Source organism: Arachis ipaensis, chromosome B7 (genome assembly GCF_059453495.1).
Source record: "Arachis ipaensis isolate K30076 ecotype BB chromosome B7, ASM5945349v1, whole genome shotgun sequence".
Taxonomy (NCBI): Eukaryota; Viridiplantae; Streptophyta; class Magnoliopsida; order Fabales; family Fabaceae; genus Arachis; species Arachis ipaensis.
The window spans coordinates 125,851,682-125,876,599 of NC_142442.1; the positions used below are offsets into that span (position 1 = coordinate 125,851,682).

The following is a 24,918-nucleotide window of genomic DNA, read 5'->3' on the forward strand; positions in this document are numbered from 1 at the left end:
GGTATGTAGTTATATTCTATAATCGGACATATAGATTAAAACAAAGTAAAGAACTCCAGAATAAATAAGAAGGGCAGAACACACAAGAATAAAATTTATGGTTTGAATATAACCATACAATTAAGCTCAAAACTCACAGGCTGTGTGTTCTCTAGCTCAGAAATCATATATCAGTTATGTATGTCATGCAAGTAAAATTTTCCCATTATTCTCAATGTAAAATTTATTTTGAATGGTTTTAAAGTTTTAGTGTTTCTCCTTGATGAAATGTTGTTAACTAACTAACATGTAATGCTATATATACAAGGTGTGTGGATTGTTTCTATTATGCTCAAGTCCCTAGTTTACTTCCTTTTTATATTTTCAAATTAAACTAAGCTATCTTATGCTAAAAAGGGTAAACTATACTAATTAATCCACAATTTCTATAACTTAATAAGTTAGAATTGCAACTAAACTAAATGGCTAAAATATGAACTAATGACGCAAGATGCAGAAAATATAGTATAAATACATGAAAATAGCAATGTATAAGTACTGAGAAAATAAAAATAAAAATAAAGAGAAAAATACAGAAAAATAGGAAAATAAAATGAAAGAGTCTGTAGTGGTTCACCAAAAAAATACGCCAGAGATGGCGACCTCCCCACACTTAAAATGAAGTATCGTCCCTGATGCTCACTCAAGCAGGGTGTGAAGGGGTGTCATCACTGGAAGGGCAGGTAGCTGGAGTCTCTGTGGTGGTGGTTTGAGGATCTGCCTGCTGCAGAGGAGGTGCTGACTGGATAGGGATCTCGGGGTCAACAGGCTGAATCTGAGGTAAAGCCTCCTGATGTGATGCGGCCAGCTCTGTGTCTGCCTGCGCAGCCTCACTCTGTGGATGGGTCTCAGCCTCGTGATCATTCGCCTCCTCCTCAGATGCCTCGGATGGTGTGTCAGGCTCAGAGGGGATGTCGCCAGATCGTATCATCAGCTTCAGATGCTCATAGCGTCGCTTGTTGCGACGCTCCATCTGGTCAAGCCGTCGAAACAGGCAGTGCACTAGATGATAGACGGGCTCTAGGGAAGGTGGAGGTGCAGTGGTGGTGGCAGAGGTAGCTGTAGAGGAAGAGGGGGCGGTAGATGGTGTGGCTGTCTCAGCAGCAGTAGTGAGGAAAGGAGGTTTGTAGCCCAAAGTCAGAAAGTTCCTGCTGTGAGGGATAATCTTCTTGCATTCTGCAGTAGGTGGCTTTTCATCAGCATCCTCCCAAGGCACGTCAACTTGACGGCCTAGCTGTGTAATCAGATGAGGAAAGGGAAGAGTGCCTCGGACGTGGACCCTGGCCATATAGTACTGGATAAAGTGTGGTAGGTACATTTCCTTACCCTCCATCACACACCATAGGAGGGTGATCATAGCGGCTGTTATCTCAGTCTCGTGAGTGCTCGACATAATGAAGTTGCTAAGTATCTGATGCCATAACCGAGCCTCATCATTCAAGTAAATCCGCTTGATTCCCTTTGGCATGGTAGTGTTCTGACCCATAATCCAAGGAACAGTCGGGTCAAGGGCTATCCGGGCCTTGACTGCATCCCAATCAAACTTCATGAAGCGCATGTCTTCCTCAGCTTTTTGATAACCATCCAGCTGATCAGATTTAGGCAGAAGCTTCAGAACATCTTCAATGGCCTCTTCAGTGACCAGAATCTGCTTCCCCCTAAGGTTCACTGCATCTAGGGAAGTCTTGAAATAATTGTAGTAGAATTCCCTTACCCAAGATGCATTGACCTCAGTCAGGTTTCTCTCCAGGAAGAACCAGCCTCTTTGTTTGATTTGCTCAGAGGTGTATTGCTGGAGTTCTTCTGGGATTTTCAAAGTCCTCTCCAGGTACAGGTTCCTGGAGGTTGCAAACACTGGATACTTCAGCTCACAGTATCGGTTTGCAAACTTTATTGGATCAGTAGCAGGGAGTAGCTGGTCGGCCTTTTCCTGCGGGGTAAAGTTTTTCTCCCGCTAGGAGTCATCGTGCATGATATCCATGATGGACATAGCAGATTCTCCTCTTTTACGTTTGCCAGTAGTTGCCTTTTATTTTCCCTTTCTTTGGGTGGCAGACATCCTGAAAAATAGAAAACCAGGATATAATAAAAATAGGAAAATAAATAGGCAAATAGTCAAAAGAAGCACAAAGTGGCAAAGGAGCAATAGGATAAGGAAAATGAGTTAAGTAAATGTGCATTAAGGATTGAATATGAGTTAAAAGTTTGAAAAGAAGAATGCACAATCCAAAATGTAATAGAAGGCATGTTAAATAGGAAAAATTATTAGTATGCCATGGTTAGAAGGTTAAAGAGAAAGTGAAAAAAAAAAAACAAGAAGAGGGAGTATGAAAGGTTAGGTTGGTTAGAATTGAAAAAGAGTTTAAGAAGTTAAAATTAGTGAGTTAGTAAAAAGTGGGTTAATGTAAGTGGCAGAATGATCATATTCCTAGTAATAGGCATTCACAAATAGAGGCTATAGGTAACTCATATCCAGACAAGGAAATTAAGTTGATGATGAGTCAGATAGATATAGAAATAGCAAAAATTGGAATCTAAACATCAAAAATGCAGATGATGAACCAAGAAATCAAAGAGAATGAGAAAGCTTGCCCTGGCATTCATGAATTGGTTTGGTTAAATCTAAGGAAAGCACAGTTGAAAATGCCAAAACCAAGACATGAATGGAAACATTTTACAGAAATTTGGGCAGCATTCCGGCTAAAATTGGATTGTCCCGGAAAATAAACAGCAACAGAATAGTTCATATGAATTAAAACAGATCGCAATTAAAGAGTATGAACAAGAAAGAACAATTGCAATAGCATCATGAACTTGAGAACAGCATATGAACATTACTAACATATAGCAACAACAGAATTGTGAAAATTATAAAACAAGAAACACGAACAGCGCAATTAATAAGGCCTAAATCCACTAACCACATCCTAGGCTATCTAACAACCTAGAATCCACTACAACATGCATAACTAACTAGCCTAAATATGAACATAAACCAAAAAATATGAATTAACTACGAATGGATAGAAGGGTGGTGTTTGTCAGAACCTGGTAGGCAAATTAAGGAGAGTGGGGCAGAGAGGTGGCTAGGGATGGTGGCGGTGGTGTGTGGCACGGCGGAGGAGGGTGGCGCAGCGGCGGTGGCTGCTGTTCGGGGGCAGGGAGGGAAAGGTAGGGGTAATGGGGGTAGGGGGAATAGGGGAAGGAAGGGGGCGTGGGTGGCGCTGGGCGGTGACGGCGGTGGGGTGGTGGTGATCGCGGAGGAGGGCAGGGGCGGTGGAGGGAGGAAGAAGAAGGAAGAAGAAGAAAGAGGGGGGAGGGGAAGGAAGGGGGTGGGTGGTGGCGGTGCCTGGGTGGTCGGCGGGATGGCAGCGGTCGGTGATGGTGGCTGGGTGGTGGTTGGATGGGGAAGAGAGGAAGGATGAGGGTTTGGGGAGGGGGCGCAAATGGTAGGGTTCGCGTGACTGGGGGATTATAAATTTGAATCCACGCGATCACGTGGGGCACGCAGTCGCGTGGCTTGAGTGAAATGGGGGTCGACGCGATCGCGTGAGTGGCGCGATCGCATGGGATAGCTAAAAGAGTGAATGACGCGATCGCCTGGGGCATGTGATCGCGTCGCTGGAATTTGTGCGAAACGCACAGTTCCAGCATCATTTCAGCGCAACTCTCTGTCTCCTTTGGGGTGTTTGTGCAATCCATGCGACGCGATCGCGTCGCTCACACTGTCGCGTGGGATTGATGTTGTGCAAGTGACGCGATCGCGTCAGGGACGCGATCGCGTGGGCCGTTTGTGCGAAACGCACAATGACCGCACGATTCCAGCCTAACTTTCTAGACGTTGGATGTTTACGCCAATCTCCAGATCACGCGGCCGCGTGAATGACGCGGTTGCGTGGGAAGTGTTTTTCGCAACTTGACGCGATCGCATGGATGATGCGGTCGCGTTGCACACCCTTTTTTTTTTTATGAAAAATGCAGAATGCAATGATTAACATGAATGCGATGCAAAACTCCAGGTTCAATATAATAAAATAAAATAAAACTTGAAAACAAATAAAACTAAAAAAAAATTGAAAAAGGGACGATCATACCATGGTGGGTTGTCTCCCACCTAGCACTTTTAGTTAAAGTCCTTAAGTTGGACATTGGATGAGCTTCCTGTTATGGTGGCTTGTGCTTGAACTCATCCAGGAATCTCCACCAATGCTTGGAATGCCAATAGCCTCCGGGGTCCCAAACTAGGTATGTAAAGCTTCTGAGCAGCTTCAAATGGATTCTCAGGCTCCCGGGGTGACGAGTGTCAGAATAGATTCCAGGATCCCAAACTTGGCTTTTAAATCCGCCTTCATCTTGATCTATATTTTTCCTTCCGGGCAGTTTAGAAATTAGATTCTCACCAGAATAACCAAACATTTTCTGAGATCTATTCGGTTGATCATGGTGCCAATCCGTGCACTTCGAGTTGAAGCGTGGAACCTTATTGAACCTTGTGCACCAGCTCTGAGTACGAGCCATTTTCCGCTTACTCTTAAAGCCGCAGAGAGCTCTAAGCTGGCCATCTGTTTCAAGCAAACCATATTCAAGTGGAAAAATACAGTTAAAGGTTAAGGATTGTACCCACTTGAAGCTTGTATTGGGTGGTAATGGCCTTGGGATAGGTGGTTCCAGTGGTTCTGTGAGTTCTACTCCCTTGTGCTCTTCTGTGAAATTCTCCACTTCTTTGCAAGATTCTTCAAATGTATCCATGTCCTGATCAAAGCCATCTATGTCTTCTTCATCACTTAAGTCATAGACTGGAGGTTGAGAGAAATCTACCTCCGTATCATCTTCATATTCACTTGGGGAAGATTCTTCGATCTCAAAGAATTCACTCGCTGATGCAAGTTCATTACTAGAAGAACTTGACTTGAGATTATCATCATCAAGGAGACTTGCTTCTTGGGTTATTCTGTCTAGTTCTTCATGAAAGACTTGCTCTGGGGATTACGCACAATCCTCCTTAGCATCAATTGTGACATCCTTGACAGAATGCTCCACAACTTTGGATTCCCATGGAGGTTCAGCGTCTCCTAAATCTTCAACCAACTCTTCTTCTTGTATAATGACAGCTTCCTCTACTTGTTCTAGTATGAAGCCATGCTCTGTCTTGTCCACTGGAGTTTCTAATATCTCCTTCATGCTACGCTCTTCATTAGATTGTCCACATGGGGCTCTGGAAGGTTCTTGAATGTTCGAACACCTAGAAGATAATTGACTTACTGCTTGCTCCAGTTGATGAAGGGTTGTTTGAAGTCGAGCCACTGTTTCCTTGAAGCGAACCTCTGATTCTCGGGGTGATAGATTTGGATATGGTGCATGGGGAAGTGGTGACGTTTGGGAGTAATTTGATTGGAATCGGGGTAAATGAGGATCATACGGTGGTGAATGGTGAAAAGGAGCTTGTGAGTGTGGTGGTTCGGAGTTATGTTGAGAGGATGGTCTATAAGCACATGGTGGGGCTTGTTGGTAATGGCAAGGTTGTCCACCACGTCTATTTGCTTGGTATGCATTGTAGAATGGTCTTTGTCCATGATATCTTGGAGGGTGTTGTTGCCTAAAGGGTTGATCAGATCCTCTTGGCTCCATCCATCTTTGATTGGTCAGACCTTGATGCATGTTCCTATTATAACTTCCATTCCTTTCAATAACATTAGAACCAAACTCAAAGCGAAAGGGGTGAGAATTCATAGTAGCTAATAGAAATAAAGAGGGGAAAATAAAGACAAATAAACAAGTAAAAGAAAAATATTTACAATAACCAATAATAAGGCACACGTTTGCAATTCCCCGGCAACGGCGCTATTTTGATGAGAACTGAAGATTGATGGTTTAGAAGTTATAGTAAACTCTCGTTGCAAGTATAGTTACTAAACCAAGCAATCAACCTTTCTTACAAAAGTTTTGGTTGTCACAAGTAACAAACCCCTAAATAAATTGATAACCGAAGTATTCAAACCTCGGGTCGTCTTCTCAAGGAACTGCAGGGAAGTATGTTCTTATTATTGGTTATGGAGATTGTAAATTGGGGTTTTGAGAATGAGGAGTGAATAGTTTAATTAGCAAATAAAGTAAATGAAGAACAAGCAATTTAAATGGCAAGTAAAATAAATAAATGACTGTAAATAAACTTTTGGCAAGGTATGAGAAATTGGAGGTCCTATCCTAGTTATCCTTATCAATGATGATGAGAATTGAATCTTAATTCCACTTTGTTAACCTTTACTAAGATAAAGGAAGTTCAATGGATTAATTGGGTTGATCTTCGGATCCTATTTATTTCCTAAGAAAAGATTGGGATTATTGAAGTTCAATTCAATTAACAAAGATACAATTATCAATCATGTTTGAGTTTGATAACTCCTGAGTTATTGATTTCTTAACCAAGACCAAAAGGAGAAAAGTAAATCTACTGGAATAAAAATGTCTTCAGATGGGAATAACAATAATGTAAATAAAGGAAAGAAATATTAAACTAAAATACCTCAAATAACATTAATTCAAAAGAGTAATCTGTAACATGGAAGAATTCATAAAATAAATTAAATTGAGAAAATAATAAAAAGGAATATTGAACCTGATAAAGAGATAATCCTGAAAGCGCATAAAATCCTAATTCTAAATCCTAATCCTAAAGAGAGAAGAGAGAGGAGAGAACCTCTCTCTAAACTAAATCTAAATCATGAAAAACTAACTAAAGTGAAGATTATCTTTCTGAATGGATGCATTACCCCACTTCATAACCTCTGGTCTATGCCTTCTGAACTTGGATTTGGGCCAAAAAGGGCTTCAGAATTCGCTATGAGCGTTTTCTGCAATTTCTGATGCGTGGCCTCTGTCACGCGTCCGCGTGGGTCATGCGGTCGCGTCAATTAGAGTTTTCCTTGGCACACGGTCATGTCAGTCATGCAACCGCGTCATATGTGTTTCGCTTAAGGCGCGCGGTCGCGTCAGTCATGCGGCCGCGTCGATGCCTTTTCGCGCTGGCATGCGGCCGCGTCGTCCATGCGATCGCGTGGATGCCAGTTTCTTCAAGAACTCCGTTTTGTGCTTTCCTTCCATTTTTTTATGTTTCTTTTCCATCCTTTAAGTCATTCCTGCCTTAGAGGATCTGAAACTACTCAACACACGAATCACGGCATCGAATGGAAATAAAGGTAATTAAAATAATCAATTTTAAAGCTTAGGAAACATGTTTTTCACATACATCACATAATAAGGAAGGGAAAGTAAAACCATGCAATTAATATGAATAAGTGGGTGAAGGATTGAATAAATCACTCAAACTAAGCACAAAATATATCACAAAATATGGGTTTATCAGTAACCGTCAAGATATTGGTCCCTTAGAGCAAGACTCCTTAACGCGGGAGATGAAGCGTGTATGTGTGTGATATCAAGAGGAGTTTTAGAGCCTTAATTCTTGCCGACCGTATTACCTGAAGTTACATTGACATGCTAGGGTGCACCGTGTGTGTGGATGCCTGAAGGCGAAGCAAATTTTCGAGTCTTGAGAGGAAGATTAATCTCGGTATCAGTACTCATGACACTTGAACCTCATAAATCATTTGATACTACTTCAGTGCAATATCGAAGGGGTTTGGATGCACGTGGAGGCAACATCGTAAAGTGGTGACAAGCGCCCTTAGTAAAAAGACCCTGAGTGTTGTTGGAGAATGATTAAAGAGAAGAAAACGTTAAGTAAGGTTGTAGTCTAAAGCTGGATATCAAGGTAGCAGCTAGAGGTATTAGACTGAATTAGTTGCGAATTTTAATGCGTTGTATGGCCGAGAGTTCGAGAAATACAGTAAGAGGATAAAGAGCTACTAAGAATGTTGAAGCATGTTGAACGAGGGAATCAAGCATCTTAGGTTCTGAACTAATAGCCGAAAACGATGAGGAAAGATTAAGTTAATCGAGTTTAAGGTTCTGACTGCGCAAGCCGACCTAAATTTTATGCAGACTAACGTAGTGAGCTTAGAGAGTTTAAAAGAGAAAGCTGTGTATTATTGGAGACTACTTCGGCGTCCGGTAAGAGAAGAGCGATCGACCTAAAGGAGCTTATTTCGAGGACGATGGGCTGTCTGAGGTGATAGAACAATTTGAACCAGTTCAATTCGAAAAGGATATGAAGTTTCAAGTGACCCCAGTCAGGATTGATGACGTAAACGTAAGGAACTATGAGGAAAAGAAGTCTTATTAGAGAGGTGACTTGGAAATCAAGTTAGAATAGAGAAGCGCACCGAAGAACTTGAATTAGAAATGGAGACAGACTACCCGCAACTATTTTCAGGTAACTGAACTCGAATTTTGTGCGCAAAATTCCCGATCAGGTGGATAGAATGTAAAATCTGGTTATTTAATGAATAGTCAACTCATAAATTAAAATATATTCTAGAAAATTTAAAATGTGATTTTCATGGTTTAATATGATAGAGAAAATTAAAACGAGAATTTCGACACTAATTTTAAAGAATTTGGCCCAAGATTGGGCCAAACGGGCCGAACCGGTTGAACCGGGCCCAAAATGGGCCCAAGGCCCAACCCACTACACTTAGTTAAATGAACCACAACTCATTCTCTCCCTCACTTTATGCAAAACACGCTGCAACTGCAGCAAAGGGGGAGAACAACCACAAAAATTCCCAAACCCTCATTCAATCTTCAAATCCACATAACTTTTGATCTGGAGCTCCGATTACCGCACCGTTTGTGACCACGTGATCACGGCGTCAAGCTCTACAAAGCCCACAAATTTGTTCTTGAGGTAAGCTACGATTTCATTTCAGTTTTCTCAGCCCTTGAATTCAAATTTTTGGATAAAAATTATTGAGATTTTGGGCTCTTTGATGTTATAGGATCCAAATAGCTTGAAGGAAAGGCTTAATCTTGCCTCTTTGATCCTTAGGTAAGGTAAGAGATCTCAAACCCTAATGAAATTTCTGAATTTAGACATTTGAGTATTGAGTTGTTGTGTTTGGATGTGATAATTGTGGTTTAGGTAGTGTCTATGTGAATATGGAAGCTTGATTGAGGTATTGGAAAGCTTGGAGTGGGCTTGTGGTGCTGGAAAGCTGATCTTGGAGGTGTTGGGGCCTTGAAAATTGAGGAAAAAGTGAAATTGGAAGTGTTCCGGGTTGAGCGGGGAATCAGCCAAGATATGGTTTCGGTTTTCTGTATCTAAAATGTAATGTGGTTGTGAAAACTTAGGCTAGTGACCCATAGGATAGGAATTGAATTTGTGATGATGGTTGATTGGTTGTTGGAATTGTTGTATGATTATGTGATTATTGGTTTTTGGAGTGTATGATTGAAGTTCTTGATTGATGATGTATGTGAGTTTCATATGATGATGATACTTGGTATATATAAAGGTTGAATTGAAGTTGAAATTTGTGCTTGATATGGATAATTGGTCTTGTATGTTGATCATTGTGGAATTAGAAATCTTGGTGGTGGAGTTTGATGAAAATGGAAGGTTGGTATTTGATGATGTATATTGTAACTTGGATTATTGAGTTAAAATTTATGAAATAGAGAATTGATGTGTTGTGGAATGAATATGGAAGTTGTAATGTAGGTAAGATTGAAATAGTAAGGTTTTGGTTGGTTTTTTAAAAAAAGGGGGGTTTGGAAGTGTATGACTGAAAATTGGAGATTGTGGATTTTGTGAAAAAAGATGGATTTTTATGAACTTCAACGGATCATATCTTGAGCCACCGTTTTTGAAATTTAGTGCATTTTATATCAAATGAAAAGATGATTCGACGAGCTTTAAAATGGTTTAAATTTTGTAGAAATCTGAATTCGGTAGAAAGAGATATGATCGTTGAAATTTGGTGTCTGAAATCTGAATTCTGTGAATGCTACAGAATTTGACTTCTGGTTTGTGTACGTACGCACACCCTGTGGATTTTTGAAACTGTGCGAACGCACAGCCTTGTGCGTACGAACACACAGGGATATGGCTACTTCTGGGAGCGTTAGCACGCTTTGTGCGCGCACATAATCAACGAAGTTTTATGAGCTGTACGTACGCACAGCCTTGTACGCACGCACACACTGGGAACAACGTTCTGTTGGGGGCATTTGCACGATCTGTGCGTGCACTCAACAATGAAAATTTTACTTTCTGTGCATATGCACAGCCTTGTCCGCATGCACTCTTTCTGAAAATTCTCCTGGGCGTGTGCACGCACACCCTTGTGCGTATGCACATTGCCCTGTTTTCTTATAAAAACCTTGTTTTTAAATGTGGAACCTTCCCAGCAAGCTTGTAATCTTCCGTGACTCTGTTTTCAACGAGTATGACTTTTGTGTTTATTAAAACCGAGTTTTAAACTTCTAAGCCTTTTATTTTCATCCGTTTAGTCCTAAATTCTTATAGTATGCCTCGTAATGAGATGAAGCTAGGAAGGGTGGTAGTTTGAGGGTGAAGTGAGGGGAGAGTTAATAATGAATTATGATTAATGATGATTGTATGAGTTGTTGAGGGTGATGATGGAAGTGCGGTGTAAGCCGTGAGCCGAAGGGCTGTATTTAATAATGATTATTGGCTGGTTATGGATTATGTTATGAGCCGGATGGCTATGATAAATTGTGATTTATGGCTGGAAATAAAAATGTGAATGTGAATGATTGTTTTATCTTGAGCTCTCTTTCTCGAAAGTGCGACCCCAGAGAGATGCTGGAAGGTGAGAATCCCCTTCCTTATTCCTCCTGGTATTGTAAAATCGCCCCCCAACGAGATGGTGGGAGGTTAGGATCCCCTCCTTGGTTTCTCCTAGGCATATGAGAATGTACCTCCAAGGTAGATGCAAGGGTTGTGGTTTTGCCCCCACTTGCTCCAGGTTGGTTAGTATAGAGACTCCCCGGGTGGACACAAGGGTTGTGGTTTCGCCCCACTTGCCACGGGTTATGATGAGTGATGTATGAAAAGTGGAATTATATGATGTATAAGTGATTATATGTTCATAATGAATGATTATGGAACATTATAAATGAATGTGAAATGAATATCTGAAATACGATTTTCCCTGGATGAAAGCAGTGACTAGCCACCATGTGCTCCAGGTTGAGACTCGATACTCTACTGACCCTATGTCGCAAGGGTGGCCGAACATTGTGAAAGTTCCGAATAAGCTCTCCCCCGTGGATAAACACCAGTGTGGGTGTTGTATGAATATGATTATGATTATGTTTATGATTGAGAAATACTCGAGTTGGGGATGCGCGACAGAAGGACAGTCCAATGGTTAGCTACCAAGACTTGTCGGGTTGGCTTTATAACCGACAGATGAGACTCATCAGCCACTAGGACAAGCATGCATCATATGCATCTATATGTCTTGTTTGGATTACCTAAGTGATTGCATAACTAAATGCTACTTGATTATCTGCTATATTTGAATCCTATTTATGATTTCTCTATTTGTAATAATTGTAGTTGTTGTATTCGGTTCCGCTGGTGGTTGGGAGGTTCAGAGGAGTTGGGAAGGGGAGTTTTAGATAGCTCTAAAGACCCCTAGCTAGTTGCCTATTTTAATTTCATGATTTAGTTACGTTTTAAGCTTTAATTATCTGTTGGAAGTTCTAGAATTGCCTTCGGCTTTCCCAGGACATTATATGTTAGATATGTGGACACTATTACCATGCTGAGAACCTCCGTTTCTCACCCATGCGGGTTTTGTGGTTCTCAGATGTAGGACAGGCGGCACCTAGTTGAAGCATGCTGGAAGCTTCTGATGTTGCGAAGATATTTATCTTTAGGGTTTATTTTGGTTATTTTTATTTGCTTAGATACTTATTATCTCCACCTATTATATATATGTTGTATTAATTTCTCTTAGAGGTGATTTTGGAGACTCAGGTTTTGTAACTCTGTATTTTGGGTTTTTTGGGTTTTCCTATATATGTATAACTATGTGCTCGGACCGGTTTATTTTCGCGAGCCGAGTCTTGAGTTTTGTTACATATGTTTTGGAACTCTTGGTAAATTAACCCCTTAGCTTGTTCTATCTTGCTTCGTTTGCTTTATCGCTTCGTGAGCGTTACGCTTTTCAATTTAATAGTTTTGCTTTATCCCTTTCTTCAAATACTCCTAGTTATAAACCTTTTTCACAATATTATACATGTAATTTTTCTTTTAGAGGTCGTAGTGCCTCGCCACCTCTATTTTACATCCTAGGTGTAAAGCTCTGTGTGGTAGGGTGTTACACCCGCGCACACTCTTGTGACTCCGAAAGGATGTGAGCGGGATAATCTACATCCGACCTCACCTAACCCATGGATATAGTGCCGGGAACACTCTTGCGACAGAAAAATCTACCACGCCAGGGATATATTGCCCTGCACACTTTCAATATCCAACAATCAAACAGGCTCAAACTCTTAGTTCAATAATTATTCTTGGCCCATTTACTTTCAATTAACAAACATATTCATTTCACATCTTGCCAAGAATCACTTTTCAAAACAGAGCCACTTTCAATAACATCTTTCAAAAACTTCCACACAACTTTAAAACCCGGCCAAACTCAAAATCTCTTTTGAAAGATTTAAAATCATTCATTCTAAATCAGGATTTGGTCATAAAATTCCTCAGCAGAGTCTCAAGACTATAGGGAAGAATAACCTAACTCATTTCCTTAAATCCATTGAAAACCTCTAAAACTTAGCTTTTTTATTTAAATAAAAAAAAATAGAATTTGAACTAAAACCAAATCACATATCCGAATATTCCAAACCAATTTCAAAACCAACTTACTTAAACCAAAACCAAATTCTTTTAAACCGAAATCCAATTTCCAATTTCATTCCTAAACCTTTTTCCAAAGGCTTGGAAATTGTTTTAGTTTTGCCAAATCAAAGTTCTAGAGAATACTTCAACTTTCTCCTAAAACATCACGTGAAATCAATTAATCGAACTTCAAGTTTCTTTTAAATCCACTAAAACTCCTCCAAATCTGTTTACTTAAATCAAATTCAAAAACATAAGAATTTTCGTCTTTAATTCGATTTTAAAACATAATTCTTTTCTTAAATAAATTACATTCAAAATATAATAATTTCCTTACTAAAATAAGTTCAAACATAATTCATTTTTCAATAATTCAAATCAAAGCATAATTCATTATTTTTAAAATTACATTTCAAACAAAGTCTCGGATTTTATAGAAATTTCGACAACATCTCCCCTAAAACTTGGACTTTGCTACCCTTTTCGGGTCCCAACCAAACTAATCATCAATTTTTTCCAATGGGTTCAAGCCAAAATAGTTTCCAATAAGCAAAATTCTGACTTTCAAATATCAAAATAATTTCAATCCAAAACAATTAGAAATTTCCATTTTAAACAAAATCAGACATTATTTCAATCAAACAAGCAACCATATTCATCCAGGGCAAATCACACAATTCATAAGACTTCATAATCACCAGAAACACATTTCACATATCATTTCTATTTATAACAATTCTAATTTAAATAAATTAATTTTTTTATAAAAGCCCCTACCTCGACAAGCGAACCCATAACCCAAACGCATCCACGAAACTCATTTTCTCTCAACACGAAACCAACAGCAACCGCAAACTCATTCCCTGATCACTTTCGCAGCAATCACAGTAACTTAAAAGTGACATGCAATGCTCAAAACACAACCCTATGTTACCAGAACCTTAGAGTTTATAACCAAACGTAACAGAATACTAACGCAGGTGTTTTCGAAACATAAATACTTATTGTAATAAGAAAACGAAGCAGCGGTGATCACTAAACCAGTTTTGCGGTAGCCTCGGCAGCCACCTCGAGCTGCAGCGGCGACCAGAACTCCGGCGACAACAATTGTAACAAACCTAAAGCATTGATAAAGCTCCCGGAAACTCAACGGAAAAGAAAACCAACTTAAAACCTTTACCGTTAGTAAATCTCAGTGGTGGCAGAGGCGTTCCCGGCAGCAGCGGTGGATCTAGAGGCGGTTTGGGATGGAGACGGTGACGCCAGACGCGCGTCCCCTCTCTCCTTGCGAACTCTCTCTCTCTCTCTCTCTCTCTCTCTCTCTCTCTCTCTCTCCTCGGCTTCAATGGCAACTATGGCGGCTCCAAGGCAGACCAGCGGCAACGGCAACAGTGACTGGTCGGGCTAGACGGACCGGTGACGACAGGTCAGCCACGCGTCTCCTCTCCCTGCGACTGAGCTCACTTGTGCGCATTCTTCCTCTTTCTTCTCTCTGCTCTTTGCACTCTTTCCCTTGTCTATGCAGCACGGCGGCGCGACGGCGATTGGACGTGGCGGCGGTGTAGACAGATCCCCCTCTCTTCCTTTCTTATTTCTTTTTCTTTTCTGCGTGCATGTGTATTGGGTGTGTGTGTGTGTTTGAGTTTAGGGAATGGGAGGTGGCGGCTAGGGTTTCTTTAGGGGTAAAGGGAAAAATTGTGGTTTAATTGGGATTAGGTTTAGTGTATAAAATTAAGATTTTAGGTTTAATTAGAGTAAAGTAATTTTATAAAATTAGGGAATAGAGTATAAGTTTTGAAATCTAATTAAATCTCTAAAATTACTTTAAAATACTATTTATTGTATCAAAATACTAATTTGATTCTCAATCAAATACTCTAATTGAAAATATGAGATAATATAATGAATTTTTTTTATTCTTAAAACTTAAAGTATTAAATTATAAAAATATAAATTATTTAAATCAAATCATACAAAAATTCTTATTATTTCACAACTTTCAACTTCTTAATTTAAATATAGAAAATAATTTAATAATTATAAAATTAGATAAAATCCTAATTTAAATAGCCAAACCTCATTATTTTTGAATTTCTAAAACTTTAAATTATAAAAAGAAAAATAATCCATAAGTATAAATTTTAGATAAAAGCCTTAATTAATTTCAAATCAATTTAATCAAAATTGTCTTTAATTATCTTTAATAAAATAATTTTTGAAATTAAAAAACTGTAAATAAATATATAATCTGAAATTAGCGCATAATAAAACTTTTCAAAAGTTCTGGGTCTTACATTCTACCTACCTTAGAAAATTTTTCGTCCTCGAAAATTAAAGGAATACATAAGATAATTCATAAGAAAATTAAATACTTTTAGAAAAATAATAAATCTTAGCATATATATATATATATATGTTTAAGTACCGAATAACCATAAGATTTAAATATAAGGGTAAAGTATGGTGCAAGGCAGAAGATACAAGATAGATTCGATGTAAAAAGGTTATATGGTTTCAAAACTTTACAAAAGCTTGGAGGAGCAAAATAGGATGTAAGTCAAGACAGGCATTCACAAAGCAAAGCTGTAGTTAATGTGGCAAAAGGCTACAAAGCAGGTTGGTATTTAAACAACAGATGTAACGTTTGCTTCACAGATCTCGTACCCACCTCAGAACTTCAACTTCCCAACTCTATCAATCAGTCACAAGCCTAACCTCCACAAACCTCTTTCACGAGAACCGAAACTCCCACAGCTTCACATAACATTGGACACTTACAGTTTCACCTTCCATATCCACAAACTACGTCTTAAGGAACTAACGCATCACATTACTATAACTAAAGGTCACACGTGACATTAAAACAATTCTCAAGTTTATTCAGAAGAATACAAGACCTTGAAAAAGAAGGACAGGCAACAAAGATGGTCTCCGCAAGAGTTTTGAAAGAACTGATGAACTACAAGTAAACAAGGGTGTATAAGCGATGAAGAGTGCTGGGAAGAAAATCATTTCAACAACCTCAAGAATGACTCATAAATCAGAGATAACCGATAGGGACAATAAAAAAAGAAAGTAAGGCAGTAGTTTGAAACAAAATCAAGTGGAGTCAAAAAGTATAAAATCATAGAAGAAGATTAACTAAAGCCAGTGATGACGCTCACAAGGTTTAATACATTTACCGGGAAGGTACAAAGATTAAAAACAGGGCTTGTGTGTACGCATGATGCACAACTTGCAAAATTCGCAAGGTGTGTGTGCGCACCAGAGTGTGCGAACGCTCTCAACAGTAGGCATATTCCTGTGTGTGCGTGTGCACCAAAGTGTGCGTACGCACATTTTAAAAAATTTACAGGGTGTGTGTGCGCACAAGCGAAAACATGGTCCCTGTTCAGACCACGCGCACCACAGTGCGCATGGGTACACAAACCAGAAATTGCAAATTCTGCAACATCACATAATTTCAGATTTTCCACACCAACTTCCAATGATCATATCTTTTTCTACAAAATTCTGATTTCTAGAAAATCTACACAGTTTTAAAGCTCTTTTAATTATCTTTTATTTGTTACAAAATTCAATCCATTTGAAAACTGAAGCTCGAGATATGATCCACCAAAATTGGACAAAAATTTATTTTTACCAAAAATCTTAAAACTCAATTTTATGACATTCCTCTTCCAAAACCATTTCAATTATATTTTGACCATACCAAAACAATCCAAAAATTCATAAATGAAACTTTTAGGCAAAGTTTTGAAATACACATGTTTTTAGAGATATAAAGAAGTGTATATCGAATTAAAAGCAATTTTATAAAAATTTGAAAAATGGTTGTAAATGCAGTCAAATAAGAGAAAAACTGAATCACAATTTCTTTAAAAATAGACTCGGAATAAGGACTTAAAAAGGGACACTGCATCAAGACAAGTTCAAATTCATATCAAAGAATACATGAATCCAAAAGAAGGGTTTAAACAGAGAAAGGAAAATATGCAAAAATTTTCAAACAGGCATATGCAATTAGGATCAAACAAGAATGCATATGAACAGAAAAATAGGATTGGAAAAACCAAACTGCTTTCCAAAAGAAAAGGCAACAAGAACATCAAGATAAGCTACGAAAGAATAAGTCACATGACTCCATCAAAATTCAGGACATGTAACTGAATAACCTCGAGAAATAGTTTCTAATGTTCCCAAAACTCACGAATCGTGTTACCTATTACTCGTATATGGGGTGAGCACGAGTATCGGGTACCCGATTACCTATCCAAATCCAAACCAAACCAACTAAATTGGCTCTGGAACCAACAGGTAATCGGGTCCAACCCGAACCAAACCGATGGCCTTTGTTAGTGATTGATTCGGGTATCAGTTTTGGAGGTGTGGAATCTAAACCAACCCATGAATCCGATCATATATTAATTAAATAAAATATATATATATATATATATGGCTTTTAGTGAGTTTTCTATTGCACTTTTGTATTTCCATTAGACAAAGATTATTCACTATTAATATGTTTGGACTTTAATGAGTTTAGTTTTAAATGTATTTGGTGTTTAACATATTTAGATTATTTCTATTGATGTTAAATGTTTATTGTATTTGTTGAATTTCTAAGACAAAAATTTGGTTTTTTTTTAATGAATTTCAAAGTCATTGGGTACCCAATTACCCAAACCGAACCAATCCGTTCTTAATCGGTTTGGTTTGGTTCGGGTACATGCACAAAAAAACAAAAATCCAAACCAAACTGAACCAATTATATTTTGATCGGTTCGGTTCTAATTTCACCTTGAATCCGAACCAAACCGACCTATGCTCACCCATACGTTTATCGTCTATGACAACCCATTAGTGCTTCCATATACATAATCCACTAGTTTTAAGCTGGCCAAACTTAATACCAGGAATTATGCAATGCAAGACTAATAGCATTAATCAATATACCGTCATGTGCATAAAGCTCTAACTCTCGTTATTCGAACAAGACTACTACATGACAGACGCTCAGAGTATGCAATTGAAGCATAGTCAGTCCATTCCTCAGGCTCTATAGGAAAGACTACTCTGATACCACAAATGTAACACCTTCACTATCAGAGTGTCACGCTTCTGGCTGTGCCACCCTGATAGCTTCGATATTACGACGACTCTTTAACATATTTATTTCTTAAATATGAGCCTGTTTAAAGCTTAAACCGTATTTTTCAAAAGACCGTTTAAAATAGAACTTAAATCCATACTTACAACCATATACATACATATACATAGTATTAACGTACAAGCATTTTATAATACAATTCCTATCCCTCTTACAAAATGTGAAAAACTAAAGGCGGGGGAAACATAATATCTAAAACAATACAAGGAAAACATGTAAACAGAAAAGTAACAAGCTCTTCCGAACTTTGTCATCTATATCCTGAAAAAGAAAAGACCTGTAGGGGAGTGAGAACATCGTCCTCGCTGGTTCTCACTATAGGGTTACAGAATTGCTATAATAAGATACGTAAAATAAAACTATTTTTAAAGTACAGTGACCATTGCTTGTCTTATGTGCCTTTCCAAAAACCAAGGGTTCACATTCAAAATTCAGAAATCCTTTTTAAAAGAACTTGGTTAATTACTCAAAATAAAAACCCTTTTTTCGTTCTTGTAAAATCTTAAAAGTTTTCCTAGACAGTATGAATGACCAACTTGTCTCAAGCATAGGTTCAATTAAGTCTATGCCGTAAGAGTTTGATTTTTCACACTTTACTAGACTATAAACATAAAAGAAGTTACCTACACGGTATAAATGATCATCCTGTTCCAAGCATAGGTTCATTAAGTCTATGTTGAACCAGTTAGATACTTTATACAGAACTAGACCTCAAACATACCAGTCACGGCCTCAGGCCCAAACAACTCAATCAGCATCCAAAACACTACAATCCAAACAATTTCAAACACAAACACAAGTAAAGAGGTTCAAACACAATGAAAGTAGTTACATCAAGTATGGCAATTAGCAGTTAAACATAATTATTCACATAGGCAAACTAATTACAATATGCACACCCAAACAATATCACATAGATACAAATGATGAATGTCTGTCCTACTGCTGTGATATCACATTGTCGGTTCAATTGCCAACCCAACACATTCCCATGGGAATGTTGCCTTTCAGTCACGAATAAAATGGGTACCACCAGGGATATTGTGCCCAGCACATGGTCTAGGAATATAGTATCCGTGCACACTCTTGTGATTCCGAAAGGATGTGAGCGGGATAATCTACCTCCGACCTCACCTAACTCACGGATATAGTGCCGGGCACACTCTTGCGACAGAAAAATCTGCTACGCCAGGGATATAGTGCCCTGTACACTCTCAGTATCCAACAATGAAACAGGCTTAAACTCTTATTTCAATAATTATTCTTGGCCCATTTACTTTCAATTAACAAATGTATTCAGTTCATATCTTGCCAAGAATTTTTTTTCAAAACAGAGCCACTTTCCAGAACATTTTTCAAAAACTTCCACACAACTTTAAAACCCGGCCAAATTCAAAATATCTTTTGAAAGATTCAAAATCATTCATTCTAAATCAGGATTTGATCATAAAATTCCTCAGTAGAGTCTCAATATTTTAGGGGAGAATAACCTAACTCATTTCTTTAAATTCATTGAAAACCTCTAAAACCTTAGCTTTTTTATTTAAATAAATAAAAATAGAATTTAAACTAAAACCAAATCACATCTCCAAATATTCTGAACCAATTTCAAAACCAACTTACTTAAACCAAAACCAAATTCTTTTAAACCGAAATTCAATTTTCAATTTCATTCCTAAACCTGTTTCCAAAGGCTTGGAAATTATTTCAGTTTTGCCAAATCAAAGTTCTAGAGAATACTTCAACTTTCTCCTAAAACGTCAAGTGAAATCAGTTAATCGAACTTCAAGTTTCTTTTAAATCCACTAACACTCCTCCGAATCTGTTTACTTAAATCAAATTCCAAAACTTTAGAATTTTTGTCTTTAATTCGATTTTAAAACATAATTCTTTTCTTAAATAAATTACATTCAAAATATAATAATTTCCTCACTAAAATAAGTTCAAACATAATTTATTTATCAATAATTCAAAACAAAGCATAATTTATTATTTTTAAAATTACATTTCAAACAAAGCCTCAGATTTTATAGAAATTTCGGCAGCATCTCCCTTAAAACTTGGACTTTTCCACCCTTTTCGGGTCCCAACCAAACCAATCCTCAACTTTTTCCAACGGGTTCAAGACTAAATTAGTATCCAATAAGCAAAATTCTGACTTTCAAATATCAAAATCATTTCAATCCAAAAGAATAAAAAATCTCCATTTTGAACAAAATCAGACATTATTTCAATCAAACGTAGGAGTTTTCGAGACATAAACATGTACTGTAATAAGAAAACGAAGCAGCGGTGATCGCTGAACCAGTTTGGTGGCAGCCCCGGCAACCGCCTCGAGCGGCAACAGTGACCAGAACACCGGCGACGACAACTGTAACAAACATGCAACATTGATAAAGCTCCCAGAAACTCAACGGAAAGGAAAACCAACTTAAAACTCTTACCGACAGTAAATCTCAGTGGTGGCAAAGGCGTTCATGTCGGCAGCGGTGAATCTGCAGGCGGTTTGGGATGGAGACGGCGACACCACACGCGCGTCCCCTCTCTCCTTGTGAACTCTCTCTCTCTCTCCTCGGCTTCAATAGCGACTAGGGCGGCTCCAAGGCAGACCAGCGGCAATGGCGATAGCGACTGGTCGAGATAGATGGACCGGCGATGACGGGTCAGCCACACGTCTCCTCTCCCAGCGACTGAGCTCCCTGGCGCGCATTCTTCCTCTCTCTTCCCTCTGCTCTTCGCGCTCTCTCCCTCCTCTGTGCAGCACGGCGGTGCGACGGCGACTAGACGTGGTGGTGGCGCAAGCTGAACGGGGTCTGGGCGGCGACTGGGTAGTGGCATAGACAGCTCCCCCTCTCTTCGTCTCCTTCTCCTCGGCGGTCCCCTTACCCATTTCCCTTTCTTCTTTCTTTTTCTTTTCTGCATGCGTGTGTATTGGGTGTATGTGTGTTTGAGTTTTGGGAATGAGGGTGGGGGCAAGGGTTTCTTTAGGGGTAAAGGGAAAAATTATGGTTTAATTGGGGTTAGGGTTAGTGTATAAAATTAAGATTTTAGGTTTAATTAAAGAAAAGTAATTTTAATAAAATTGGGGAATAGAGTATAAATTTTGAAATCTAATTAAATCTCTAAAATTACTTTAAGGTATTATTTATTGTATCAAAATACTAATTTGATTCTCAATCAAATACTCTATTTGAAAATATAAGATAATATAATGAATTTTCTTTATTCTTAAAACTTAAAGTATTAAATTATAAAAATATAAGTTATTTAAATCAAATCATACAAAAATTCTTATTATTTCACAACTTTCAACTTCCTAATTTAAATATAGAGAATAATTTAATAATTGTAAAATTAGATAAAATCCTAATTTAAATAACCAAACGTCATTATTTTTGAATTTCTAAAACTTTAAATTATAAATAGGAAAGTAATCCATAAGTATAGAGTTTAGATAAAAGTCTTAATTGATTTTAAATCCATTTTAAAAAAATTACCTTTAATTATCGTTAATAAAATAATTTTTGAAATTAAAACTATAAATAAATATATAATCTGAAATTAGCACATAATAAAACTTTTCAAAAGTTCTGGGTCTTACATTCTACCCACCTTAGAAAAATTTTCGTCCTCGAAAATTAAAGGAATACATAAGATAATTCATAAGAAAATTAAATACCTTTAGAAAATAAGAAGTATTAGCATAAGATTTAAATATAAGGATAAAGTATGGTGCAAGGCATAAGATACAAGATAGATTCGATGCAAAAAGGTTATATGGTTTCAAAACATTACAAAAGCTAGGAGGAGCAAAATAGGATGCAAGTCAATATAGGCGTTCACAAAGCAAAGTTGTAGTTAATGTGGCAAAAAGCTACAAAGTAGGCTGGTATTTAAACAACAGATGTAACATTTTCTTCATAGATTCGTACCCACCTCAGAACTTCAATTTCCCAACTCCATCAATCAGTCACAAGCTTAACCTCCGCAAACCTCTTTTGCGAGAACCGAAACTCCCACAGCTTCACATAACATTGCACACTTACCGTTTCACCTTCCATATCCACAAACCACGTCTTAAGGAACTAACGCATCGCATTACTATAACTAAAGGTCACACATGACATTAAAATAATTCTCGAGTTTATTCAGAAGAATACAAGACCTTAAAAAAGAAGGACAGGCAACAAAGAAGGTCTCCGGAAGAGTTTTGAAAGAACTTATGAAACTACAAGTAAACAACGGTGTACAAGCGATAAAGAGTGCTGGAAAGAAAATCATTTCAACAACCTCAAGAATGAATCCCAAATCAGAGATAACCGATAGGAACAATAAAAAAAAGAAAGTAAGGCAGCAGTTTGAAACAAAACCAAGCTGAGTCAAATAGTATAAAGTCATAGAAGAAGATTAACTAAAGCCAGTGATGATGCTCACAAGGTTTAACACATTTACCGGGAAGGTACAACGATTGAAAACAAAGTTTATTTTTTTTTTTTGAAAAACAGGGCTTGTGCGTACGCATGAGGTTGTGCGTACGCATAACTTGCAAAATTCACAAGGTGTGTGTGCGCACCAAAATGTGTGAACACTCTCAACAGTAGGCATATCCATGTGTGTGCGTACGCACGTTTTAAAAAAATTACAGGGTGTGCATGCGCACAAGCGAAAACATGGCCCCTGTTCAAAGCACGCGCACAACAGTGTGCATGGACACACAAACCAGAAATCACAAATTCTGCAACATCACAAAATTTCAGATTTTTGACACCAAATTCCAACAATAATATCTTTTTCTATAAAATTCTGATTTCTACAAAATCTACACCGTTTTAAATCTCCTTTGATTATCTTTTATTTGATACAAAATTTAATCCATTTGAAAACTGAAGCTCAAGATATGATCCGCCAAAGTTGGCCAAAATTCCATTTTTACCAAAAACCTTAAAACTCAATTTTATCATATTCCTCTTCCAAAACCATTTTAATTATATTTTGACCATACCAAAACAACCCAAAAATTCATAAAAGAAACTTTTAGGCAAAGTTTTGAAATACACATGTTTTAGCGATATAGAGAAGTGTTTATCGAATTAAAAGTGATTTTATAAAAATTTGAAAAATGGTTGTAAATGCAGTTAAATAAGAGAAAAACTAAATCACAATTTATTTAAAAATAGACTCGGAATAAGGACTTAAAAAGGGACATTGCATCAAGACAAGTTCAAAGTCATAGCAAAGAATACATGAATCCAAAAGAAGGGTTTAAACAGAGAAAGGTAGATACGCAAAAATTTTCAAACAGGCATATGTAATTATGATCAAACAAAATGCATATGAACTAGAGAAATAGGATTGGAAAAACCAAACTGCTTTCCAAAAAAAAAAGGCAACAAGAACATCAAGATAAGCTATGAAATAATAGGTCACCTGACTCCATCAGAATTCAGGACACATAACTGAATAACCTCGAGAAAGAGTTTCTAACGTTCCCAAAACCCACGAATTGTGTTACCTATTAATCGTATATCGTCTATGAAAACCCATTAGTGCTTCCATATACATAATCCACTAGTTTTAAGCCGGCCAGACTTAATACCAGGAATATGCAATGCAAGAATAACAACATTAATCAATAGACCGTCATGTGCATAAAGCTCTAACTCTCGTTATTCGAACAAGACTACTACATGACAGACGCTCAGAGTATGCTATTGAAGCATAGTCAGTCCATTCCTTAGGCTCTACAGGAAAGGCTGCTCTGATACCACAAATATAACACCCTCACCATCAGAATGTCACGCTTCTAGCTACGCCACCCTGATAGCTTGGATATTACGACGACTCTTTAAAATATTTATTTCTAAAATATGAGCCTGTTTAAAGCTTAAATGGTATTTTTCACAAGACCGTTTAAAATAAAACTTAAATCCATACTTACAACCATATACATACATATACATAGTATTAATGTACAAGCATTTCATAATACAATTCCTATCCCTCTTACAAAATGTGAAAAACTAAAGGCGAGGGAAACATAATATCTAAAACAATACAAGGTAATCGTGTAAACAGAAAAGTAACAAGCTCTTCCGAAATTTGTCGTCCATATCCTGAAAAGAAAAGACCTGTAGGTGTTGAGAACATCGTCCTCACTGGTTCTCACTATAGGGTTACATAATTGCTAATAATAAGATATGTAAAATAAAACTATTTTTAAAGTACAGTGATTGTTGCTCGTCTTATGTGCCTTTCCAAAAACCAAGGATTCACATCCAAAATCCAGAAATCCTTTTTAAAGAGAACTTAGTTAATTACTCAAAATAAAAACCTTTTTCCATTCTTGTAAAATCTTAAAAGTTTTTCTAGACAGTATGAATGACCAACCTATCCCAAGCATAGGTTCAATTAAGTCTATGGCGTAAGAGTTTGATTTTTCACACTTTACTAGACTATAAACATAAAAGAAGTTACCTACACAGTATAAATGATCATCCTGTTCCAAGCATAGGTTCATTAAGTCTATGCTGAACCAGTCAGATACTTTATACAGAACTAGTTAGATAATTATTTTTAAAATTACGTTTCAAACAAAGTCTCAGATTTTATAGAAATTTCGGTAGCATCTCCCCTAAAACTTGGACTTTGCCACCCTTTTCGGGTCTCAACCAAACCAATCCTCAACTTTTTCCAACGGGTTCAAGACCAAATCAGTTCCCAATATTCCGACTTTTAAATATCAAAATTATATCAATCCAAAACAATCAGAAATCTCCATTTTGAACAAAATCAGACATTATTTCAATCAAACAGGCAACCATATTCATCCAGGGCAAATCAAACAATTCACAAGACTTACATAATCACCAGAAACACATTTCGCACATCATATCTATTTATAACACTTCCAATTTAAATAAGTTAATTTTTT

General features: G+C 37.6%; 1 protein-coding gene across 1 annotated transcript; it reads right to left on the reverse strand.

Moving 5' to 3' along the window:
• Window positions 1-682: 682 nt before the first annotated feature.
• Window positions 683-20,877, reverse strand: LOC148554040 (uncharacterized). The gene is made up of 3 exons (XM_088494956.1): window positions 20,598-20,877; window positions 20,257-20,358; window positions 683-1,842 (listed from the first exon to the last, which is right to left on the reverse strand). Exons 1-3 carry the CDS (start codon window positions 20,875-20,877, stop codon window positions 683-685), a joined length of 1,542 nt encoding a protein of 513 aa, XP_088351082.1.
• Window positions 20,878-24,918: the final 4,041 nt, after the last annotated feature.

Excerpts from the sequence above, each read along its gene's own strand:
- LOC148554040 (XM_088494956.1), bottom strand. The coding sequence starts at position 20,877 with ATGGGTAAGGGGACCGCCGAGGAGAAGGAGACGAAGAGAGGGGGAGCT. Across the intron at positions 20,359-20,597 it reads CGCTATCGCCATTGCCGCTG|TTGTCGTCGCCGGTGTTCTG; the intron begins GTCTGCCTTGGA and ends TGTTTGTTACAG. Across the intron at positions 1,843-20,256 it reads TGCTTCGTTTTCTTATTACA|AAGAACTCCAGCAATACACC; the intron begins GTACATGTTTAT and ends TGAAAATCCCAG.